The 24155-nt window shown below is 50.2% G+C and overlaps 1 protein-coding gene across 3 annotated transcripts in view; it reads left to right on the top strand.

Annotated features, from left to right (window-relative positions):
* Positions 1 to 24155, top strand: part of SLC8A3 (solute carrier family 8 member A3) — a 114417-nt gene that overhangs the window by 86167 nt on the left and 4095 nt on the right. For 2 of the 3 annotated variants that reach the window (XM_064462348.1, XM_064462347.1), the window contains 4 exons: positions 4453 to 4556; positions 13956 to 13973; positions 22327 to 22451; positions 22990 to 23089. In XM_064462348.1, coding sequence (XP_064318418.1) covers positions 4453 to 4556; positions 13956 to 13973; positions 22327 to 22451; positions 22990 to 23089 — 347 coding nt within the window. The remainder of the gene's footprint in view (positions 1 to 4452; positions 4557 to 13955; positions 13974 to 22326; positions 22452 to 22989; positions 23090 to 24155) is intronic. The other variant, XM_064462349.1, reaches the window with a different exon arrangement.

Here is a 24155-nt window from a genome sequence, read left to right as displayed (position 1 = left end):
CATTCAGACACCCTTTTTTGACAAGCCACCTGAGGCTTGAGCGTGTGGTAACAGTCCAGTTTGCAGCAGAGCTGAGCTGGTCGAGGAGTCCAGAGGGTTTGCTCTCTCAGTTTCCTGTCCCAAGGCAACTTGCTTTGCAAAGCCAGCATTTTACTGTGCATCCTCCCTGTGGATCCCCATCATGTTTTCTTTCTTTTTCTTTTTTTTTTTTTTTGTTTTTAAACATTAAAAAGACTACTGTAAGGAAATCTTACTCCTGTGGGACTACTTAGTAGGCTGTATAGAGCCCTCTGTACTTAACAAAAGGTGCACGCAGTGGGTAATTATTCCTTGAGCCTACAGCTCTGAGTATTCATCTCACAGATGAGGAGCTTGTGTGAAATCAGGCTTTCCATACACATACACACAGCACACGGCCAGGGAGATCATCTGCTGGGCATGCATCCTCATTAAATGAACATTTCTCCTCCACTCTGGTGCGTGCACACACCACTCGTGGAGACAGGAGAGCCACCTCGAAAAAAAAAAAAAAAAAAAGAAGGAAAAAAAAGAAAGTTGTTGTATGAAGGCAAACTCAAATAGTGTGCGCGCATAAAATTAATTGTATAAAGACTTAGAATGGGTTTTTTACGATACCTAAGCTGGCCCCCAGGAAACAAGGTCTGTGGGTTTTTTTCCAAATTTTTGCAAACAATACTGAGTAATGTGGAGCTCCTAGAATGGAAAAAAAAAACCAAAACATAAGCATTGGTAATTATGAATAGGATTTTAAGAAGCAACCCACGTTCAGGAAGCACTGGCTGCTTTTGAAAATCCCACCTTCTGTTTTGTAGTATATGAGCAAGGAAAAGATCAGAGCTATGAGGTTTAACTCAGCAAATTGAACAAGCTTTGCAAGGTACCAGAGGCCCAGACAACATCTGGTTCAAAAGCCAAATTCAGTCAACCTCTCCAAAGGAAATGCAACAAAATCACCATGATGAAGTCTTAGCTGAACACCAGAGACATATAATTTAAAATCCTACATCCTTCAGGCTGGATTAGCAGAGATTGAAAGGGTCTGGAGAAGGGAAAGGAGGCTTGCTGGTATTAGTGCAGGATATAGGTAGAACAAGCACTGGCAAAAAGAAAGCTGATTTATCTTAGAAGAATTAGAGGTGATTTTTTTTCATATTCCTGCACTAATAGATATAGCAGAGACTGTCCAAACTCTTACCCCTATCCCACATGCCTTCATTTGAAAGATGGGGTTTGGGACCAAGCCAAAAACAAGAGCCAGCAGAGGGAATGGGATTTCCGTAGTCAGAGCACAGGAGCAGTTAGGACTTGAGAGTCAAATTGGAGGAGGGCTGTGTAATGTTGTGGTCATTAGTCACATCAGTAGGAATGCAAGCTGCAATGATGACAATTAATCAACCTTCCTATTCTGTTACGAAGTGGTGATTTTCAGGGGGTAGTTGGCAGTAGCAGCATCCCCAGGATGCAGGGATGAACTGCTTGTTTTCTGAAGTCCTGTGGGATTAAAGATACTGGGTATATTTAATGCCAAGGGCTACTGGCTGAGGCACGTACGGATTTGAGGCTTGGGGATATTTTTCCAGACTCTATGATTGCCAGTCCTGCTTTTCTCCTCCTTTCCATCCCCACCCAAGACTGGTTGTGCACAAAATGCACCAGGGACTGAGCTGAATGTTGAGGATGGGCAGGGAAGGAACAAGGGGAGGTCATAGCTGCAGGGCCATGTGTGGTACGGGGTTGTGGGAAGGGGGGGTCATTCACCAGTAGGAGGGGCAGCTGGCCTGGTGGCTCTTGGAGGCAGCTGTTTTGGGGTTAAAGAAATGCTTTTAAATGAAACTGACTTTTTGTTTAAAAAATGCAGTTCCAGCTTGTGATTGGGGCTGATTGGAAGTCCAGGAGCCCCGAGATGGCAAGCGCATACCCCTTTAGAGCAGTTGCATTTATACGAGCATGTAATTTTATGTGCTTATCAGTGCACATGCAGACAATGTTGCATTTAAGAGGGTGTGAGATCAGCACGGAATAAAAGCGCTGATACCTTCTGACGTGATTGAGGGGTGAGACTGCATGAAAACTTGTAGTCAATGGGAAATCAAGGGGAGCGCAGGGGTCATTTTTAGCCTGCAACGGTCAGTGCTGGAAGGAGGTGGTGGGTTGGCAGAGCCTTCAACTCATTTCCCTTGTTCTGTTTGCAGGCAAAAGCCAAGGGATGGTGACCTCTGCAAAAGGCATGTTATTTGTTGTGAAAGAAACCATGGCACAGTGAGCTCTTCTCTTCTTTTCCTATAAAATGCTCCAAGAACTTCTAAGAGATTTGCCTGAGGAAAGACGTAGGATGTGCTGTACGGCTACTCCAGCAGCCAGTACCTCTCAGAGTAGGCTGGTGAAGCTGTCCCTTTGGCAGCTGATGACCCCCGCATCATCTAGGGCTCCCCCTGATGTGAATTATATTAGAGCTGCAGGTTGCAGGGTTTCCCCACGGCCCATGCCTCCAGCAGGCATCTGCCCAACAGGCGGGTGTTACTATCAGGGAGGCAGCAGCACGGTGCCTGCCGGGTGTGTGTGCTTGTACGTCTGCTTTTGCACGTGTGTGTGTGTGGTGGGTAGCAGGGTAAGGGATGCCTGCTTCTCTGCTGGCCATCAGACCTCGTTGCCTGCAAGCTGATCTGAGAGCTGCCGTGTGGGCAGCTTCTGAGCTCCTCGCTGGTTTGCCGGGGGATCAGAGCTATTTTTGTCTAACTTTGGTTTGCATAGTGTGGCCTGCCGTCATGACTTTGGGCTAGACAGAAAATCGGCTGGTGTCACTTGCAGGAGTGGGGCTTTAGCCTTTCTCAAGGGACGTGTTGAGCTTGTTCAGTGGGTGAGAAAACTTTGACTCTCTAATGTCCCTGTTCAACTCTTTACCTTCCTCTGCTGTTGCTTCTCTGTTCCCTTCTTCCCTTTATGACACTTACTATTTTTCCATCCACAGCAAAACAGTTCACATCAAGGTAATTGATGATGAGGAGTATGAAAAAAACAAGAATTTCTTCATTGAGCTGTTGAGTCCCCGCATGGTGGATATGAGTTTACAGAAAGGTGTAGTACCGGCCCTCCATACTAACATTAACGTTCTTCTTTCCTCTTCTCTTCCGTCTCCTTCCTCCTCTTCTTCTCCTCTTCCTCTGATGTCTCTGTCTCCAACCGCTCTGTCCTAAACACTGCTGTGCGCATACACCTTGTCACATGGTACCCATGGTAGGGAGTGATGCTGGGGCTGGGGAGAGGCAAAGTGGCGAGGGGGCCAGAGAGAGAAGGATGGAGAGCAATCCCGCTTGTCCGTATTTCTGCAGCGGCTTGAGAGGGACGTTCTGCCATCCCCACTGGAGGGTCCAAGCAAATTTTGTGGCGTCAGCAGGGAGATGCTGGCTAGAAACACATCTAGCATCTCAGGACATCATTGCCTGGCCCTGGTCCTACAGGGTGTCCTGGCCAGGCATGTTAGGTAAAGACAGGAATCGAGGCCTGGCAGAGAAGCAGCTCCTGTAATTTCTGATAAGGACTCAGCAAAGGCTGTGTAGCCCCCAGACCGGTTGATGCAGGGCCACTCTGTGAGGAGGAGATGAGGGCAGGGAGGAGTTCGCCTGAGGGCTCACAGCAGCTCTGCGCATCACAGGGGTGCTGGAGGAAGCTGGCAGCAGGGAGAAGGGGCCAGTCCCACTCCGGCACCCAGGGTATTTCCATTTGAGCCTCAGAGGCATTTTAGTCTCATTGTGTCCCCCGCGAGGTCCCAGCAAAGCTGTCCACTCCCAGGGAAGGCTGCGTCCTCGCTCAGGGAAGATGTCAGAGGGACGAGGCAGATGCTATTGAGGAGAAAAAGCAATAAGATGTGCCATTTTTAAAACGGAAGTTAGAAATATCAGCCTCCCTCCCAGCTAATAGAGCTGTAGCCTGCTGACAGAGACCCACCTCACCCCACTGGGGAATATGTCTGTGAGTGCCCATCTCTCTCTCTCCCCTTCTTAGGCTCCGAGCCCAGAGTCCTGCAGATTTATTATTAATTGTGAGGGTAGCAGAAGCAATTGATCTTCCAGCTAAAATGCAGTGGGTACCCCATGGTGGTCCCTGGTGATTTCCAGGCAGCTGATACCCTTTCCACATTACCATGTGACACTGAAAACAATGCGCTGCAGAAGTCACCTCCCACTAACCATCAGCAAGGTCCAACACCCCCCTTTCCCTCCCTCCTCACCCACTTGCCAGCCCCTTCTCTCCCTAACACCCTCCCGCTCCCCAAGGAGCAGCTGCGATGGATGCCCCATGCCCAACAGGCGCACTGCCCCGCCGGGGAAGGGGCTGTGTGCCAGGAGCCCGCACCGCTGCTGCTGCTGCTGCCGCCTCTCCTCCGGCCGGCTGACCCGCTGTACACGGTTGTCTCTCTTGTTGTCCCTACAGGAAGACCATAAGGGTTAAGATAGTAGATGAGGAGGAATACGAAAGGCAGGAGAATTTCTTCATTGCCCTTGGTGAACCGAAATGGATGGAACGAGGAATATCAGGTGTGAGATCCTTTATGAAAAAAATGAAAAAAGAAAAAAAATCAGAATCAAGTCTCCAAACCCCAAATCCAGAAAATATAACCCTCTTTCTCCTCCTTCCCCTCCCTCCTTTTCTCCGGCTCCTGTAGATGGATCGACTTTTTTTCTCTACCCTCCTGTGTTCTTGCTCTCACCCTGTTTTGGTATCATATCTGCCTTTTAGAGCCCAGCTTACTTCTGATCCTTCTTTTGTGCAATGCTTGAGCCTTGGAGGCTGTATTATTTTGACTGGGTTTCCTTGTCTTGGCCTGTTTTTTTTCTGAGCCCACCTTTGCTATTCTCCCCTCTCCTGCTCCTTTGCCAGGACCTTGGGGAATGTGAAAGGCAAGAGAAGGGGGTAATGCATGGCTGCCCCTTCGGCTCCTCCTGTATGCCCCCTGTCCTTCCCTCTGTTGTTGCCTGCTAGTGGCATTGCCCTGGTGTTCTTGGGTCCCTATGAGGCACGGTGAAAAGCCCATAGGAGAAGGAACGTGTGAGGTATCACATTTTGCTTTTATTTTTAAAAATTATTTTCCATGTATTTAATCTGAAAACACCCTTAATGTATGGCAAACAATCACAGCCTGTTGTACAGAGGGTGTGGAGCTCTGCCGAGGTCCTACTTCATCAGCAGTGAGACCCAGGATCTCCCAGCGGAGCAGGATTATAGTGGGAATAAACCCTGACTTATGGTCGTGCCTTGCCTATATGTATCTTTGGCCTTGTCTTATATGTGTGTGGCCCCTTTGTCACTGCACAAGACTTGTCATTGGCTTCATCAGCTTTGGGGTGGCCCAGAAGGGCCAAGCTTTAAACAGAAGAACTTTACAAAAGGGAATTCAAATCCACCTTCTGGGTGTCTGATGTGGAGTAGAGACGTGTGTGCCCATGGGCTTATTTCTGCTCCCATGTGCTGCTGCAGGTGATGGAAACACCTGACAGCTTTCCCTTGCTGAAACGTTTCTTGTCTCTTATCTGGCCAGCACAGCAGCTGCTCTCTGGCCAGTCCAAGCTCCCATGCATGGCTCTGCGGGACGTTCAGGATAGGCACAGCTTGCATTAATATGACAATGTCATAGAGCATCCATGGATTTGTAAAATGTAAACCCAAAGAGGATTCATAGTTTAATGCTGTTAGACCATCTCCTACAGCCTGCAGGCAATGAGGGACTTTAGGTTTCACTGTGTGTCGAGCACAGGCTGCCAGGTTTCATCAAAGTCCAACTGCTGTTGAGCAGAAGCAGTGACCAACCTGCCATATCCCATGGGGGTACGTCCCAGCAGTTAATTGCCCTCCAGGGTAAAGATGTGAGCACAGCTTCTATGTAGAAGTTGTCTGGCCTCAGCTTGAGTCACTAGCTATTTTCCTACTTTACTCCATCAGATGAAAGAACTATATAGCGTGTCGTCCCTTCTGTGTAGGTACCTGCTCACTAGAGCCACGTTACACTCGGATATCTTCTTGGATGTTTAAGGAGATTAAGGCCTTTGAATCTGTGTCAGGAAAGTGTTCAGCCCTAGAATCACCCCGGGGTCTCCTCCCTGCATGTGCCCCTTCCTGCCCATGGGGCTCCCACCTCCATCTCAGCAGGTACAGAAGGAAAATCTCCTGCCTCTGCCTCTCTCCTGCTTAATGCACTTGGCAGCCTGGAGCATCACACTGAAGCTTCTGCTCAGTTGTCTGCTCTCTGTGAACTCTGCATCCTTTTCTAAACCAGTGAGCTTCAGGATACAGAGTCAGGATCGGGCTGTTTTTTGTGAAGTCTGCATTTCTTTTTCCCCATATAGGCCATGTTGCATCTGGCTGAATCAAAACACATATTTGGAAAAAAATCCAAATAGTCCTTAAGGTGGTTCAGTTGTAAAATGTCCTCGTTATTATTAGGACCATAATGTCAGCTTGCCGTATTGTGGGTGTCAGTTTTACACCAGCATCAGTTGGAGTCAGTGGGACTGTTTGATTTGCAAGAGGCAGAGAGGGGATCAGAGCTGGATTAAATGATCTGCAGCACAGAGCCTGCAGGCCAGCCACGTCCCTCACCACAGGTAAGGATGCACCCTCTGTACCTAGAGGAAATGAGGGACCATGCCGAGGAGGACACACGGAGTCCTGGTTGGCCTTGTTAGAGAAAAGTCAGAGCGAGAGCACTGTGGTTTTAAAATCTAAGAGGTGGGAGGTTAAAATGCGTTTGTAAATGTTGCTGGCACAAGGTGGCACAGTCGCTACACTAATTCCAGGGCATCTGGAAAGATCCCCAGCTCCATAGTGCTGCACGCCTGCCGTGGCATCTCTGACGAGTGTACCTTGCGCCTGGGATGAAGAATAAGGAGCTACACGAAACTTTCCCATGCAGAGCATTGGGCCTGATCGACAGCAGATGCTGTTGCCAGCAGCTTCACGGGGAGCAGGCACGAGCAGCTGGCTCCCGGCAGAGAGGAGGCAGCCTGGGACATGCACGAGCTCATGCACGCCTGGGGAGGCATGCAACCCGCCATACGGCGTCGGGAAGGGACCCTCGCACGGGTGCCTGCACATGTGTTCTTGCCATCATCACGGCATTGCAGGGGCAGAGGTTGGATGGTTTATTTATTGCAAAGCAAATGCATGACTGACACAGCCCTGTGGGCTGCAAGGTCGGCACAGCTGCGTTGGGGCAAATGGGTCTCTGCAGCGCTGTACGGATGCTGCCATTGCCCTGCATCCACAGACAGGGAAAATCCCAAACCGCATCTGCCTAGCTGGGACTTCACTTGCTTTTGTTGCAGTGATAAATGGGCTCCCATATGACTCACATGACAAGGGCAAAGCACAGCTCCTGCCTCTCCTGGGAGGTTCAGGCTGGGTTGCTTTTGATGGAGTCTCTCTGGATTTTGGCTACCCACACATTTGGTTCCAGCACTGCAAAAGATGTGGGCTTCTTGACTCCCCACTTAGCTCTGTCACACCGAGCTGGTGCCTAGGGTGCTGTAGGAGTATTCAATGTTCTCAGACAGCTCTTCGTAGTGTCTTCAAAACATCTCTTCTGGCCTGCTGGGAGCCGGGCAGTGTTGGGCGCCTCAGCTGACTGGCAGTTGTGACTGGCAGAAGTAACCTGTGATCCAGGTCACACAGAGACAGCCAGTCTATCACAGACACGCCTGTGCTATCACAGCTTTGTGCTGAGGGCCTGCACTTGCCCCAGCACCCCACCTGAAGGACATAAGCTAGGTAGCAGTAACGAAATCAGTGAGGAAATGTGGCGCCCTGAAGGGTAGGCAGAGCTGATGGCAGGGTCGGTGGTCGGGGGGTAGATGAGTGCTGCTCAAACCAGCCTGGAGCAGAGTTTGGATGGTTTCCTTGGGATGCAGATCTTGGTCTGGAGCCCCATGCTGTGAAAATCCCCTGTGCTGTCCCTGAGGGTATCCACGCTGCCCGTGACTGCAGTGGCAGTGGTTTCTGATAGACATGCAATGAAAGAGAATAGCAGGCAGGAGCACGGTTCACTACCGTATAGCTGATTTGCACTACTGGCTGCGTTGTCCCATACGTGTGCCAGTACAAAGCAGTTGCAACCAGTCAAGGGAATGTCTGCTTTCCCCTCTACATGGGGTAGAGGGAAAAGACCTTGCCTTGGGCTGCACAATTAGGTGAGGCTGTGTATCTCCAGGAGGGTCTCTGTGAGGGCCAGAGCTCAGCTGGAAATTCATCCTATCGCTCTTGCTGTTTGCACCTGCAAGCACCTTACTGTGGAAAAACACCTCTACTCAGGAAGGTACTGTGGTGGTCCAAACAGGAATTCCTCTTTTCAGGTTGCTCAGGGCTTGCACAATGCATCACAGCCACCAAAACGGCCTTTCGACTGAAACATTTTGCATCATTTGCAGATGCTGCTCCTCACTGTTCACCCCCAATTATATCAGTGCTGTGCTGCTTTGAGCCTTGGGGCACTCAGTTGTTAACCCTTGCCATAAGGAGAGCAGACCACTTACTCCTGTTCTTTACTTTCCCCCTATATAAGTGTTATGTCTACAATACCAAACGCTGTTGTGCAGCCCATTTATTCTTTTTCACCAATTGCTTTGTGCAGCTAGAGTTTTTCGAAGCCTTTCTCATCATCATCCAAAATAATCACATCAAGTAGTTTTACTTTAGCAGCTTTTTTTATTGATGTGCACCAATAAATCAAAGAGATGAGAGTAGATCTGAGATGGGTATCTTGCCAGCCCGGTCTGTGATGAAGACCGATACTGACTCAGTAGTGGCCTGTCAGATGCAAAGAACAATAGCAAAGATGGTGCTTGCTGCAGGCTGGTTATATCGAAGCGAACGAGTAAAAAGGAATTGGAGAGACTCCCATTCTTTGCTTGGCAAAGATGGTAAATGTTCCCAGGTTTCCTGATTTTTTTTTTGTCTTCTCCATTTCTAAGAAATTAAGCTCTGAATCCTTCTTGTCTCACCTTTCCTCCGTATGTGCAGTCACGTAAACTGAATCCGTCTACTGAGCGCTGCAGGGCTTTGAAAACTCCCAGCACCCTGAGCCACCTTTTTTTGACACCCTTTTAAAGTGTTCCTGCAGTGAAACAAGTCTTTTCCTTTATGACAAGATGCTGTCTGTTGGTTTGACTCTTGCTCTCGTGGCAGCGCTGGTATCATGTCAGCTCACAGCTCAGACCGAGGATTTTGCTGCTGTCCGCCCAGCAGAATTTTTGAGGAACACTTTCTTCACACATCAGCTTTTACACTTTGGCTGCAGTCCTGGATTACAGGAGAAAAACTTGCTTTGCTTTCCCTGGATAAAATCAGTCTTCTGCTTAAATTGTGGTTAACCTTAGTTTTGATGGAGGCCAAATGGCAAGTGAGGCTACTTTGGAAGATTTCATTTGATAGCAGATAATGATGCAAATAGCATTCGGAAAATCAAGTTTCATCAGGGTAATTGGGAGTCTGCTTGTGAGCATTCAGCTCATGGCACAGCCTTGGGGCTGACGTGTGAAGGCTGAGTCTCGAGGGTTACATTTTGTAAAAGGGACCGACATCCTTCACACAAAATGTTGCTTCAGAAATCGTGTCTCCCACAAGATACGACTTCACTGGAAACGGGAGCACAGACGGCTGACAAGCACTATTAGGCAGCTTGCTGGCATGACCTGACTTGGGAAGTTTTGGTCTGAAGTCCTCTCAGCCCTCCGAGCAGAGAGTCAACTGGTGTGGACAAATCTCATCGCACATCTCCCTTTAAGCAAGTGTCAGCACCCCTGATGGGAAAGCTTCATGCCCCAGAGGGAGGATGTGGCTGGGAGTCACAGAGCAAGGATTAAACTGCGAAGGAAGAAGGATTCCTAGCTTGGATTGATCCGGCAAGTTATCAATATCAAAATATTGAGGAAATTGTGTGACTTGGTACAAAGGTCCGTGCCTGGATAAGATAAGCTGCATCGATCCATGAGCACACGTGCTGCAGTTTTCTGTAGTGTGGGCAGATGCTGAGAAACTCCTTCTTCCATCAGCTGCTGGTGGGAATAGCAAAGAAATGTTAGATTGCTGTTACCTCCTTCCCCAAAGGTTTAACAATTCGCTTGCAGCACCGTGATTAAGCTGAACACTGATAATTCTCCTGATGGAGAGGAGTCTCTTGGAGTCTGGAAGAGCTTTGCTATTGACTTCAGTAATAGCAGCATTCAGGTTAATGCTGCAAAACCCCTGCCTTGTTTAGCCTATAAAAACCCCATGTTTATAGCTCCTCACAGTCCATCAGGGAAACAGTTTTCTCACCTCACTGAGCAAATCTTGAGGCAGAGCCTGTGGACAGTTACATCTGGAAGATGGGGGATCCTTACCTCTTGGGGGAACTGAGCCCACCGTTTGCATGGTCACTGAGATCCTTTGGGTGTGTGCACCAATGTGTTCTCCTTGCCTTTTGCTGCCTGTGACTGTCCTGTTGTGTGACTGAGAGTCTCCTCAAAATCCATCCATCCATCCTCCTCTCCCTCATTTCGGCTCATTCTGTAAATCCCAGGCCTCTAACAAGCATCCTCTTCTATGCAGTGGCATCCTGGAGTCTTTAGGCATATTGATTAGAAAAGATTTATGTTAATGAAGAATGAGTCCAGGATAAAACATGCAGCATGGTCAAATCTCTCTCTGAGGTAAACAGCAGAAAAAGGTATTTCACTGTTTAGAAAAAGGCTGGGACAGAAGTTCAGCACAGGATTTATAGGATTGCCCAATTTCTGGTCTGTTCCCATCCCAAGCCCAGTTCCTCTTGGTTTAACCTTCTTTGGCCTTGGTAGAGTTAAAGCAGGAGGGAATTTGATTCCGATTCTGTACCCCACATCAACATGCATGTCACAGCAGGATTTAACCCCAAAGTACATTGAAAACACGAAGATGAAATTGTTTATTAGTAATTAGTGTTTTTAGGAGCTAAATTCATGCGTAAATCATCTGGTTTCAGCGGTGGCAGCGGAAGCAGAGTTCATGCACACAATTTTGACTTTGCCCAGTGAAAACCAGGCCTGCAGGGCAGAGGAATCCCAGTAAAGGAGGAACTGGGATCCAGAGCTGAAGGCTTTGGGTCTCCTGAGCAAGTCAACCTCACCTACTCTGTCTGCAGGCACAGGTGTGTGCCTGTGCGCACGCCGTGCAAGGGTTAGGGGAGGGGTACTAGGGACTGCTATTTTGGATTTGACGGCGGAGCTAATTTTAGCAGCTCCCTGTAAGAATACACGTCATGACTCTGAAACTACCTGAGATGCCAACAGCAATGAGGTGGCCTGGCTTGGCCCCGTGAGGAGCGTGACATGCAGAGCAGGAGTGCAGGAGGAGGAGGGGTGCCCTGGGGAGGTACAGAGGGATGCAGCCCAGGCTGCGGGCAGTGGAGGGAGGCTTGTGGGAGGGGAAGAGCATGGGGGGCACCGGCGGGGCTGGGACAGGTGCAGCATCCCCAGATGGACTGTCAGGAAACATTACAGGTCAAGGTTAAGGGCATGTGTGCAGGAAGGAAGCTTTAGTCCATGAAGTCATTTTCTTGCTTGCATGCGCAGCAATCACTCAGAAATATAAAGATAAAATAATCCCTTGGCTTTCTGTATGCTGTATTCTTGAGGTTTCATTCATAGCTTTATAGGCTTCTTCAAATATTCATGTATCATAAGTGAAAGGCTCAAATGCAAATGGGGAAAAAAAATAATCTCAAATCCCAGACCACTAGAATAACAGTTTTAAAAAACATGAGGAACCAATGATTTTTTAAATAACCACAGTAGCTTAAGGGCCCAGTAATATTTCATTATATTAAATTTGAACACCAAATCAACCCATTGTTCTAACGCTTGTAATTGCAAAAGGCAAATTAAATCTCCCCACATTGTCTGGAGAATGAGAAGACCATGGAATAGTAAAGACGCCACAGGTTAGCACTGAGCTGCAGCAGGGTGGAGCTACAAGGAAACTCAAGATTAGTGCTACAAGGAGCAGCGGCAGGCCTGCTGGAGACTTCCAGGCAGCGCTGTGTGGAGGACAGGAGGCTGTGCGGGCAGAGCAGGTTGTGTGCTTCTCATGGCTCTGTGGCACTGTACATGCTGCAGAACATATTAACGAATGGTTCCCCCAAAGGTTTTTGACTCTCAAAAGGAATTGACCCTGAAACACAAGGGATGCTCAGCAAGGAGCCTCTTCATTGCCCCTTCCCCTTTCACTGCGCCTTTACCTACCCGTGCGGACAAGGGAGATCACCCAGGGTATTTCCAGCTGGGATGATGGATAGGTGGATGAAGATCTTGACTGGGCCAATGCCTCTCTGCAGGCTGTTGGGAAAGCTGTGCCCATGGGTGCTGCCTGATGGAGCAGAGACATTTCAGAGACAACTGGGAGCCAGGACTCAGAATTACTTTCCCCAGCTCTGCCACTGATGCGCTATACAACCTTTGCTGAATCGCTTAGGAAATCGCTTTCAAGCCAGCATGGATACAGTTAGGTGCCTCTGTATAAAAGTGCCTGCTTTTCAGAGCCCTGAACAAGCAAGCTTGGGTAAATTAGCACTTTTGGACTCCAGCCCACTTCTGAGTTTGCAAAATGTTCCCTTTAGCCTCTCTTTGCTTGCCTCACCATCTGTCAAATGGGGCTGTTAATACTGACTCAGTCTTTGTATAGAGTTTTAAGTTTCTGAGACTAAAAGTGCATGACAATAAGCATTAGTAATTACAGTACCGTCATTGCATGCAACCAAGTCTTTGGGGACCAGTTTGCTGTTTGAAGGACAGGTAGGAGTCAAACCTAAGGCACAGAGCTGGTGCTTGGCCTTTCTTGAAGAGAGTTTGGTATTTTTTGCTCTATGGACTCACCTGTAGTTAGTTTGAGACTTAAATGCAGGCTGTGGCTTTCTATGCATAACACCTAAGAGGGTTCCAGCCATATATTTAATGGTGACAGCTTTGGGGAGTGGGGGAATGAAGGTGGGGGGGGCCAGGAGATCACTGCCCAAGGCAGCAAGAGGGCTGGGCTATGCCTGTATGGGAAGTCAGGGTAAGGTCGTCCCTTGCAAGGACCTTCGCCCCCTTCTCCTCCCTTCCTTCCATCTATAATCTCACAGGACCACACAGTCACATCTCCCGGGAGGTGGTTGCATCCTGCTGCTGTGGCATGGCACATCACACGCCCATGCAGCATTGTGGGGCTAGACCTGCAATTGGGAGCAAAGAGAGCCAGGAGGACTCAAAGCAGTGATGCTTTACATGTGCCTGTGCTCTTCTTGGAAGTCTAACCCTCTGGGAGCAGTACCTGTGGGGTGCAGGATAGGCGTAGGTGAGCCAGGGCATCCTGGGGGATGACGCACAGCTGTGTTATCGCCTGCCCCATTTCACACTGGAGGCCAGCACCCATTTTTCAACACCCCCGATGACGTTCTTCTGAATGAGCTACCCATTGCCCCTGGCCACCGTCTTGTCTCAGCCACTCATGGGTTTACCGGGGCCTTCCCAGTTGTGCCAAGCCCCCACCACAACCACATACTCCTGGCTGAAGCAGGGGCACCTGCCATGCCTTCAGGTCAGTTTGGGCTGTGTCAGGCCCTGATGGCAAGTGTAAGCGTCCACCCTACTTTTCCCTTCCCCTCCTCGCTACTACCCACCTGCATCCCACCCCTTTGCCTTCGCTTCTGGGGTGGGGTGACTTTGGGCAACCAGCACCCCAGTGCTCACCAGCATCCTCTCCATCTCACTGCCATGAGGTCTGCTTCTCAGCCTGCGCCCGGCATGCGGCCCCAGCGAGCTCACACGCTGCCTTGTACCATGTCCGTTGCTCACTGATAGCCATCATCTGCAAAACAGCTTTTCCCCCTTGGATATTAACTTTTTTCCTCTTTTTGTTTCTCTCCCTGTCTTTCTTGTGTTCTCTCCCTACAGCCCTGCTGCTCACCCAAGGTAGGTGCTTTTTCTCCTTTCCTCTGCTTGCCCTGGCTCTGTTTTCGTCCCCTTTGGTCAGTCCCTCATGTTTGTGTTTGCTGTGTTGTAGACAACCCACGCTCATGGTGTTTGAATCCAGCAGGAACTAGTTAAGAGCAATGTATTAAGAACAGGACAATGACTGACTGACATCTAAGAGCATTTCCTATATTCCAGATTTTTCCCCGCGGTGCTGGGAAATGACCCAGCCAGGGTTGCAAAGCAGAACATGCAGCTCTGGCTGGTCCGGGACCATGACCCAACCCTCTTGTCAGGCAGCTCTGGAGCTTGGGTTTTCCTCATGCGTTGGGGAGCACAGGGCTTTTCCGCAGGGGGTGGGACTCCTGGGGTGCGGGGCGGTGTTGCCTGGGGTGGGTGAGGGTGCAGGGCTGCACAGGCGTCCCCTTCCCTCAGTGCATGCTCCCAGGTGCTCCCCACCTCCTGTCCTGTGGGGTCCCGGGGGTGCACCCAGCGCCGGGACAGTGCTACCAGGGCACACTAAGCATCAGCACCATTTCCCTCCTCACCCTCAGCTCTGGCTCTGCACTCCTCATCTCTCCCCATGGCAGGATTTTACATGTATTAATACTGAGCCCCACCCCCACCCCTTCCTTGCCCGAAATCCCTGTTATGCCAGTCTCTCGTGTTCCCACTGTAGAGTGATGTACGCCTCCTGTATTTTTCTTCTTCCTTCAATTCCAGATATGATTACAGTTGAATTTGCACTAAAGAAACATTTGTCAAAAGATAAGGGCAGGCACACAGGGTGCAGAGAGGAGCTCGAGTCTGACAGGTTTGCAAACAGAGCTGAAAACGAAAGCATTCATCACGCCTGAGCTGTGCTGCAAATCAAAGGAGCAGCATCTGCCATGCAAGCTTCAGTTTCTGCTCCTTTTCGGAGGATGCCAAATATGCTGTGCAGGGGATGGTCTGAGCCCATCGGATATTGGGCTAATTAGGAAATTGCTAGTGGCAGGCGGAAGTCCCCAGTTCCCCAAATATCAGCTTAGGGTACTTACAGGAAACTCCTTGGAGCGGTTGGGGCCTTTTCCTTTGTTACTTCCTCAGGTCCAGGAGGACTGGAAATAAGTTGAGCACAGCCTCCTTCCCAGTAATTTCATTGCTTTAATTTGGTAGCTGCCTGATTTGATCAGAACCCCAGGAACCAAATAATTTCTATTAAAATAACATAACATTCCTCCCTCTGTTGTGATCCAGCCTGATTGCTTTTGGCAGCTGTTGCTGGAGAACTTGGTCACCAGCTACGGAAAGTTGCTTTGCAGAGAGGAGTTGCAGCCTCCTCTCTATGAGGGGAATGGGGAGGGGGTTGGCTCTAGAGTGCACCCCCCTTGCCCCCAGGGTGCCTTCTGTGCTTGGCCCCCACACGTGCTTCAAGCCAGCGGCCGGCCAGCCCGCAGGCAGAGCCCCGCTCGCTGCAGAGGCATGTGTTGGAGTGTCACTCAGCAGCAATCACGGCTAATCAGCGGGGAGAGAAGTGACGTCCTCGCTTAGTCCGTGTCATGTCAGATTTAGATTACACAAACGTGCAGGAATCTTTGTAAAAAAAAACTGCATTACTGAACATTGTAGTGGGATCTGTTGGCCCTGCTCCTCGTTGGCCCCCTCCCAGGGCAGCTCACACAGCTTTTCCCAGCAGCGCCCCTTTCCCTGCGGCGTCCCCCTGGGGCCACTGGGCACCCTGGCTTTCCTCCACAGCCCTGGGGTGTTCACCCTCCCGCAGCACCTTTTCGGCAGCCACCCGCTGGGCCAGCAGCAGCGCGGCCCCCACTCGCTGCAGTGGCCCCATCTCTTTGCAGAAGCCTTGGGGTGCCCCAATGGATGAGCCCGAGTGAGGATGCCTCTCTTGTCCCAGCAGCCCTTTCCTGGGGGTAAATGGGAGATGTGGCTCTGCCCCCCTGCCCCAGCCTTGCAGAGCCCTCCCTGGGAAAACAGGACCCTGAATTTTACACAAGGCTGGGGAGAGCCTTTGGCACAGGTTCATCTCAGCATTTGCTTCCTCCAAATGGGGTCTCCGAGCCAGACTTGCAAGGCTGTGCAAAGCTTTTGAAAGCCTTGCTTGGCCAAGTGTCCAGTGCCAAGTGTCCTCTGTTGGGGCTACAGAGGGCCAGTATGGGGCGACCCTCGTATGGGGGGGCTGTGAAGTGACTTGAGAGTCAAACCTGGGGCTTTTTTTTTTTTTTAACTTCTCTGATGCGTAACCATTTGCTTTGGCACTGGCAATGATCTCTCTGTATACGCTTTGTGCAGGGAAATATTCAATACCAAAGGGCATAGCTACTCCAGTTGTCCCTGCCATTGCCAGCAGTGGATGAGCTGCTCTGGTGGTCTTTCCAACCTTTGCAAAAGCCACTGAAAGCCTGAGCAGAGCCTTTGCTTCCACATTCTTGGGCTCAGGAGGTCCAGATCTTTAAAAGGATGAGGAATTATCTAAATGGTAGATAATTCTCTACCCTCATTTCCACATATTCACCCAGATCAAAGAAAATATTTCCAAACATTTATTTATGCATTAAAACTCCTGGGTCCACTTTGCAGTGGGAGAGACTGGGGAGCGGAGATGCCAGTTGACTGGCCTGTCGGGGACGGTCATGTCAACAGCAATCCCAATGCAGAGCCAGCAGTGGAATACCGCGCAGTCCCCAGCCCTGTGCTTTAGCATCCCTCTCATGAATGTGCAGCATTTCCCAGTTAGCGTTACAGATACTGGGGCGTTTGTATGGGACGTATCATGCCTCAAAAATAGCCTTCAGGGCTAAGTAAGCAGAGTCTTCCCTTTTTAGAAAGCAGCCCAGGCTGCTGGTGCTTGTGCGCGTGCATGTATTTCAGTAAAGGGCATATCCATATGCTAACCTCAAAAGCCAGAGCGTCTTTTAGCCAGCAGTCTTCCCCAGTTGTGACTGACGGCTTGACAGCGCTCTGGAGAGAGGAACTCATTCATGATCACTGTTTACTTTGTTTAGCTTTTTTTGAGCTGCAAAAAAAAAAAAAAATAAATCCCATTTTAATTGTCATTTTAATTTCTTCCTTGTGGCACAGTCCCCAGAAGGGGTGACCTTCATGCAGATACTTTAGAAATGGATGGAGATGAGATAGCTCAAGGGGTGTGAAATAGCCTTCATAGGAATCTTTCATGAATTCATTGCTGGTTTTAATCCAATTTATTCAGCAAGTGGCAGGGAATACAAACTGGTCCATGGCTGTTTGGTAGTCTTGCGGCATTGCCTAGGTGATGGGTAGCTACTTCTCTAATGGTGTTATAGGGCCTTCTCATTGCCTGTTTCAGCTCCAGAGAGGTGCAGTGGCCAGATTACCCCATGGAAATGGCCTTTGTCTAACTTTGATTTATGATGTGTCCAGAGGGGCACAGGCAATGAGGCAATGTTCAGTTCCCATTTGGTCCCCCCAGTCTGAGGGCGGTTGAGCTAGCAAGCACTTGTGAAGTACCTGCCTTCCAGGAGCAATGCATGATGTGGGAACACTGCTTGGTGCTCCCCTTTCCCCTGGAAAAAAATAAGAGGAGGAGGGGACCTGCTCACAGTATTTGGAGCCCAAGAAACTGCCTATCATGTTAAGTTGGGAAGTGCTTTGCAAATAGCTGCAGATCCAGTCCCAGGATGGCCCTGCAGGCGTAAGTTGTCCTTGTGCTAGTGAGAGAGCTGAGTAAGCATGGCAGGGACGTGCCCAGCAGGGCTGCGGAGCACGGCGGTGGCAGGACCGTAAGTGGGAGCTGCTTAACCAAAAACCTCACTTCCCGCAAGCGTTGGGTCCAGCACCTAGCGGGTGTTGGCTGTGGCTAATGCTACAGCCTTGGCAAAAGCAGGCTTCATTCTCATTGATCCCACCCAGCCGTTGATCTTACCAGACCCATTTGTCTCCTGTGCTTGTAGCATTTCCCGTCTAACCTGTGGGCTCCCCGGCATGAGGAGCAGAGTACCTCGGTGCAGCAGCCCCAGATTGTCTAGCCTTAGCAGCCTGTGCATGCTCCTGTAGCCCAGCTAGTTTGCTAGCCCTGGATGGTAGCACATACCTATATGCCAGAGCAGGCAGGGTTTAGGGGACCCTGCTCACCTTCCCCTTCCCTGGGAGGAGGTGGAGGCAACCCAGGAGGTCCTGGCAAGCTCCTGTTCTTGCTGGGCATAGCCAGACCTTATCAGGCTTAATTGGGGTTGACAGCAGGGAGCCCAGGGTGCCATTGAAAATCCACATTGAAAAGTAGGTACTGGTGCTGATACAAATGGAACTCGGGGTAGTTAATAATTAAGCTGCAGCTCAGCAGCATTCACCTTGACAGACTTGACCTTCCAAATTAAAAGTCTGTTTCTCCCCCCTGCCCCGTGTTTTATTTATCACAACCCTTGATAGTCGTCTTTGCAGGCTAGCGTACCGGGGTGATGCGTGACACACCTCACCTGTCCCTGCTACCTGGAGGAGCCCTCCAAGACCCCCATCCCCACACTCGATCCCTCAGGAGATGGGGGTCTGTGGCTACCACAGCCCACGTGGGAGCATGCCCCACGCCTGCTGGAGAGACAGTGGCCTCCTGCGGCTTGAAAGGCAGGCTGGTGCACTGTGCTGCTGGCTGAAGTGCTTCCCAGAAAGGCAGGAGCATCAGGAGTGTGCTCTGCCTTCGGGATGTTGCAGGAATTTAGTCCCGCTCAGCTGTTGGATCTGTACACACGGGGCTCAATTCAGGATCCCACGGGAACGGATAGACCCAGAAGGCATGGAGCAGGTTAAGGCTGGGGTCTGGTGTTTTGCAGAGGTTGGCACTGATTCATGCTACAGGGTGCTCAGGTGTCCTAGATGGTAGGTGAGGAGAAGTGGCGGATTCATGTAGGTGCTTTGTATTGGTCTCTGGAGGTGCTTAACTCTTTATTTATATGGCAAGTATAGATTGGGGCAAGAGGCAGGCAACTGGGCTCTTAAGCTTGTCCTTCCTACCATAAGCGGCACTGCTCTAACTTCAGAGGACAATCAGCAGCCTGGTATGTGGCATCTATGGATCGCTTGCACAAGTACATTGAGCAAGATCCAGCGCAATATTGGCGTGTGACTCAAACACATCTCCTGCATGAGGATAGTGGCTCGGAGAAAATACAGCGGCAGGTTCAATGTTTTCAGGTGCACCTCTGAAGTTCATTAGGTTTCTGTGCTTTGCTTTCCTGTTGCACATTCACCGATGTGACTGCTTTTTAATGAGGCATGAAGGAATTGCCTCCTTTCTTCATTATCTGCAAGTTTTCCCTATTATCATTTCTGAGAGGTACCCATTTGGAGATGCTGCCTATGCCTGTTCTCCTGTGGTTTGACTGCAGCTGACATTGAAAGGCTTAGCCTGGCTGTGGTGTTCAATCAGCTGCCCCCATAGCACATCCTTGACGTGCCTTCCTGGGCAACCATGTTTCCTCTCTCAGTGCCCCACTTCACCGTATTCACCGCAGAGGAGCTGTGTGGTGACAGCAGGGCCTCCATTAGTCATGTCTTGGTGGACGTGCTGTCAGCAGGCTGCAGGTCTCTCTCTGGCCCTTCACCATGAGTGGCCCACCTAGGGCTTGAAGCTGCCTCTGGTGGCACTTCTTCCACTGACAAAGTGCCTTCTGAAATAGTGCGAGTCCCACAGCACCTTTACTTCAGTGGAGTGCCCGGTCCCACGCTCAGACTGCAACCAATCCCTAGGTTTAGAGCAATATGTCCACTCCTGGACATGGATGTGTCACTTGATTTACACAAAGAGCAATTCCCATGCTCATCAAATCAGCAGGTGATCCACAAATGGCTTGCAGAGTCAACGAATCCACCTGCCAGCAGTCAAAGCTCCTGCCTCTGGCCACGGGCATGGGGTTCCCACGCAGCCTGCTCGACAGCCTTGGACTTGGCACATAGTCGCAGGAGATGGAGCAGGTCTCCCTCCTCACAGGAGGGTATCGGGTCTCGCACTGTCCTGCCTGGCACAGGTACATAAACCAGCATGAGAAAGATGCTGGGTTCTGGGATAAAGCCGTGTTTTACACTGCTCCCTATGGGGAGGAGAAGGCATTCTGCGCTGCGTGTGCTTAGAGACCTGCCTGCAGCTCAGCCTTGCCTTGATAGCTAATATCTGCATGGGGCTCCGTGTTGTCTTACCACTCCAAAGGTTTTTGTCAAATCAGTTAAAGTGGGGACCGAGGCTTTGTTGCATCCTTTCTCCTGGAGTTATTATGCTGAGGCAATTGTGCCCAATATTCCCCATTTTCAGGGCAGCTCTTCTGATTCCAGACATTTGCTTTCTGCACTATGCAACTGCAGCCAGCAGGCAAGAGCCCAAGGGACTGTGCCGCCAGCTGCGACAGCAGCTTTTCTGCTGTAGTTACTTCCCAGCGAAGGTTGTAGTGAGCCAGACTGTCCCCGAGTCCGGGCTTTGCAACCCCGCTGAGATGGCTGCTGTGCTTTTGCTCAGCTCAGTACCATCAGCACATGTCAGCTCATCTGCCAAGCTGAGCCTTGTGGAGCTGAGGGTGCCTCCTCTCTTGAGCTTCAGGTTATGGGGGAGCTCAGACAGGAGCAAGCCATGTACGTGGTACGGCAACTGATGTGTAAGCACTTCCATTTTCAACGACGGATACAACTTGTCATCTTCATACACCTCCAAGTAGGTGCAGAAACTGGACATTCTCAATCTCTGTCTTGGAAAAAGAGATGTAGATTTCATCTGACTCCCTGCTCAAGTGGATATAAGTAACTTGAATCTTGTTCTTGGTTATCATCAGTTCATGTCTCCAAGTGCAGGATAAGGCAGAACATTTTGTCCAAGTTCACCCCTATTTCTGTGCTTCTCCGGCTCAGCTGCCTCCTCCTGTCTGTGCTTGCTTGGCTTTTGCCTGCAGTTGCCCCCTTACCCCTCTGTCATCCTGCATCGCCCAGCTGCATGGCCCGCCTTCTCCTCCAGGTGCTGTGCTCCCGTCTCAGGATTTGTAAAATTTTGGGGATTCCCAAAACCAGAGTACGCTGCCTTTGAGCTAGGCAGTGATGGTTTTGATGTACATCACTGATTTCAAATGATGGATGTAGCTGCTTCTGCTTCTGTGACGGGTTATAATAATGTCATCTGCCACAGGAGTTATTATATATTTTATAAACTTGCAGAACTTGCAAGGTTTACAGTCTTTCAATTAATCTAGCTGGGTTGATGAAGAGAAGGCAGAGTTTATAACTAGATTTCATGGGGACTTTATAATTTCTGTGTGATTTTTGGTGTGGAGTATGAGATCTGCTGGAGCCCACAAGGGATTAATCACATCTGAGGCATTACCTGGGGTGTTTGTAAACGCTACTGGAATCCTTGGGTAACATTGGCCCACTGCCCAGCCAGAACAAGATGCTCTATGCCTGTGATTCCCTCTCCCCAGGTTCTGCAGAGCTCCAGCTCCTGCTCCCAGGCTCGTCTGGGCCCTGTGCTGCAGCTTGTACACCCTGACTGGTCAGGCACAGGAAACCCAGGGGAAACCCAGCTTCTTTCTTGAGTTCTCAAGGCTTTTCAGAGGGCACACTGGCATGTGCCTGCACTTGGGTGTGTGGGTGGGAGAGAAGGGCTGGGAACAGTGCCAGAGCACGCTTCCTGCTGGTTAGGGTGCTCCTTCCCATCCGGACAACCTCCAGCAGAAACTAAACATCCAGTAACGGGAAAACAAAAACCCACTTGGCTCCTGACTTACTTCTTCCCGTTCATTTTTCCAAACACTAGGAACATGTATGTGTGTGCGTGTCTGGTTGTGGCTCTGCGTGTCTATCTGAGAGTTAGATCCAGTGTGGAGTGACACAGAGTGCCAACAGTGATTTTTCTACTCAAAGGGGAATAAAAATATCATGTCGCCTGTTCATTCAAACCAGGAAACACACCAGGGCATTAAAGCTGTCTTAAAGACTGCTTGTGCCGAATGGCAGGATGAATTGGTACCTTGGTCTCCCCAGAGATGTGGCTGCTGCAGGGATGATGGGAGGGCGTATGTCATCCAAGAGTGCCAATGCAGGCTGAAGAAACATTTGGGGTCTTGTTTGTTTGTTTGGATTGGTTTCTTTTTTGTTTCATTTTGGTATTTTTTAATAAATTAAACCATGTTGTGTATGTTCTTGGTGACTAATTGATATTCAGAAATCTCGGCCCTTTGTTTCTGAGGTCCAACACCCCACTACTGCGCCCCAAATCACTGCATGAGCTTAGTAAGCCATGAAGGGGCTGCAGAAGCCCATGCTCAGGCCCTGCAGACAAGCTCCCACAGTGTCCTAGTGCTCCAGGGCTGCTGGCTACAGCTTGGTGTTGACCTTACTTTCACAGAGGTGGCTGAGAGGAAGCTAACTGTTGAAGAGGAGGAAGCCAAGAGGATTGCAGAGATGGGCAAACCAATACTTGGCGAGCATCCCAAACTAGAAGTCATCATTGAGGAGTCCTATGAGTTCAAGGTCAGTAGTTGTCCCAGGTACCGTCCAGGAGGGGAAAGTTGTGTGGCGCTGAAGAGCAGCTATGGAAAGCAGAAATGAGGCGGCGGTGGGTGGGAGCATGTGCAGGGAAAAGGCTGCTGGAAGATGAAAAGTAGTATGCAATGCAATAAAGTATGGGGGAAGCCTACAAGAAGTGCCAGGGGATGTAGCTGCTGGTAGGCAGAGGTGAAGGGAGGAAGACGAGGGAGCTCTGCTGGAAGCAGAAGCCGCCACTGTACAGGACAGGGCAGGAGCAAAGCTATCTCTGGTGACACAGGGGTGATGGAAGAAGGACCCTCCTCTGGAGTAAGTGGTAGCAAAGAAGCAATCTCTGGTAAGGTTTGGGTTAGCCTGGGAGAAGGTGGGCCCAGCTCCTGTCATGGGCTCATCTGACTGGCAGGAGATTGCTCGTGGCACCCCAATAATTTGGGAAGAGCCTATGAGACCACAGTGCACTGCAAGATCAGCCTCACCTGCTAGCAGCCAGTTTAATCGCTGTGCATCTTTATTCCCACAACAGAGCACTGTGGACAAGCTGATTAAGAAGACAAACCTGGCTTTGGTTGTAGGGACACATTCCTGGAGGGACCAGTTCATGGAGGCCATTACCGTCAGCGCAGGTGAGGGGGACATCAGAAAACCCACACCAGCATCCCCAGGGTTCATGAGGCCTGGGATGAGATCTGTCTGGGCTCAGGAGACAGCATCTGCCTGGTCAGTGCTGCTCAGCTGTTGTGTCCATGGTGGTCATCAGCAAAGCCAGGCCAAAAAGCTCCTCTGCTCAAAATAGACTAGGTTTTTGCAGATAGATTAGCTGGGAGCCCAAGAGATCCATCTTTTGGTGTGGAGCCATCCAGGATGCCAGTTTTCAAAGACTTCTGCTGGTGGTGCTCCTGCTGCTTCAGGGTCCTGATGAGCAGTGTACAGGCAGCAAAATCCCATCCTGGCTGGGCTGCTGGCTCCTGGTGTGCTCAGTGCCATCCTGTTCAGGTAGCTCCTGCTGCTGGAAGATGACCTGTTTGCTGGTAGAGTCTCTGGGAGTAGGGAGGGTTACCACATGTGGACAGGAGATGTTGCCATACAAGGCAGCAGCTGATAGAGGAAAAGGCCCAGAGACCTGCCAGCTGTTGCCCAGGGAGCCTGAGAGAGCTCACCACTTCCAGAGCCAGGCAGCCATGGAGCAGACATTTTAGGCATGTCCGTGCCATTAATGACACTCAGCCACCTTTCTGAACCTTTCCTTGATGGTTTGGCATCTTTGCTGAAGGGCTGTTGTCCACCCAACCATAATATGGGAAGCAGGCAGGCAGCTGAGCAGGAGCTGACACCAGCAGCCACGAGGGCGTCTTCTGACATGAAAGAAGAGGTGTGGGGTATTCAGTTTTCTACTTTCTAGCAATTAAGAAAAACCGATTCTGTGGAAACAGTACTTCCATGCTTGCAGTAAGCAGGCCTGCCTCTTTCTTCCTCCATCCCTCTCCTTCCCATGCAATCTGCTCTGTGCTCGCTCCCTACCTGCCTTCTCTTCTACCAGTTTATTTCCATTGTCCTGTTTCTGCACAAAGACCAGCAGTGCTTCCAGCCCTTGGGGCTGACCTGGCCCACCAGGCTAAGGACAGAACCCCTCCAAGGGGCCGCAGCGCTGCTGCTGATAACCTCACACAAATGAGAGATGTCTTGCTGGGG

The sequence above is a fragment of the Phalacrocorax carbo genome, chromosome 10, assembly GCF_963921805.1.
Source record: "Phalacrocorax carbo chromosome 10, bPhaCar2.1, whole genome shotgun sequence".
NCBI lineage: Eukaryota > Metazoa > Chordata > Aves > Suliformes > Phalacrocoracidae > Phalacrocorax > Phalacrocorax carbo.
Note: the sequence above shows the minus strand (reverse complement) of the source record. Positions and strands in the feature narration are given on the sequence as shown.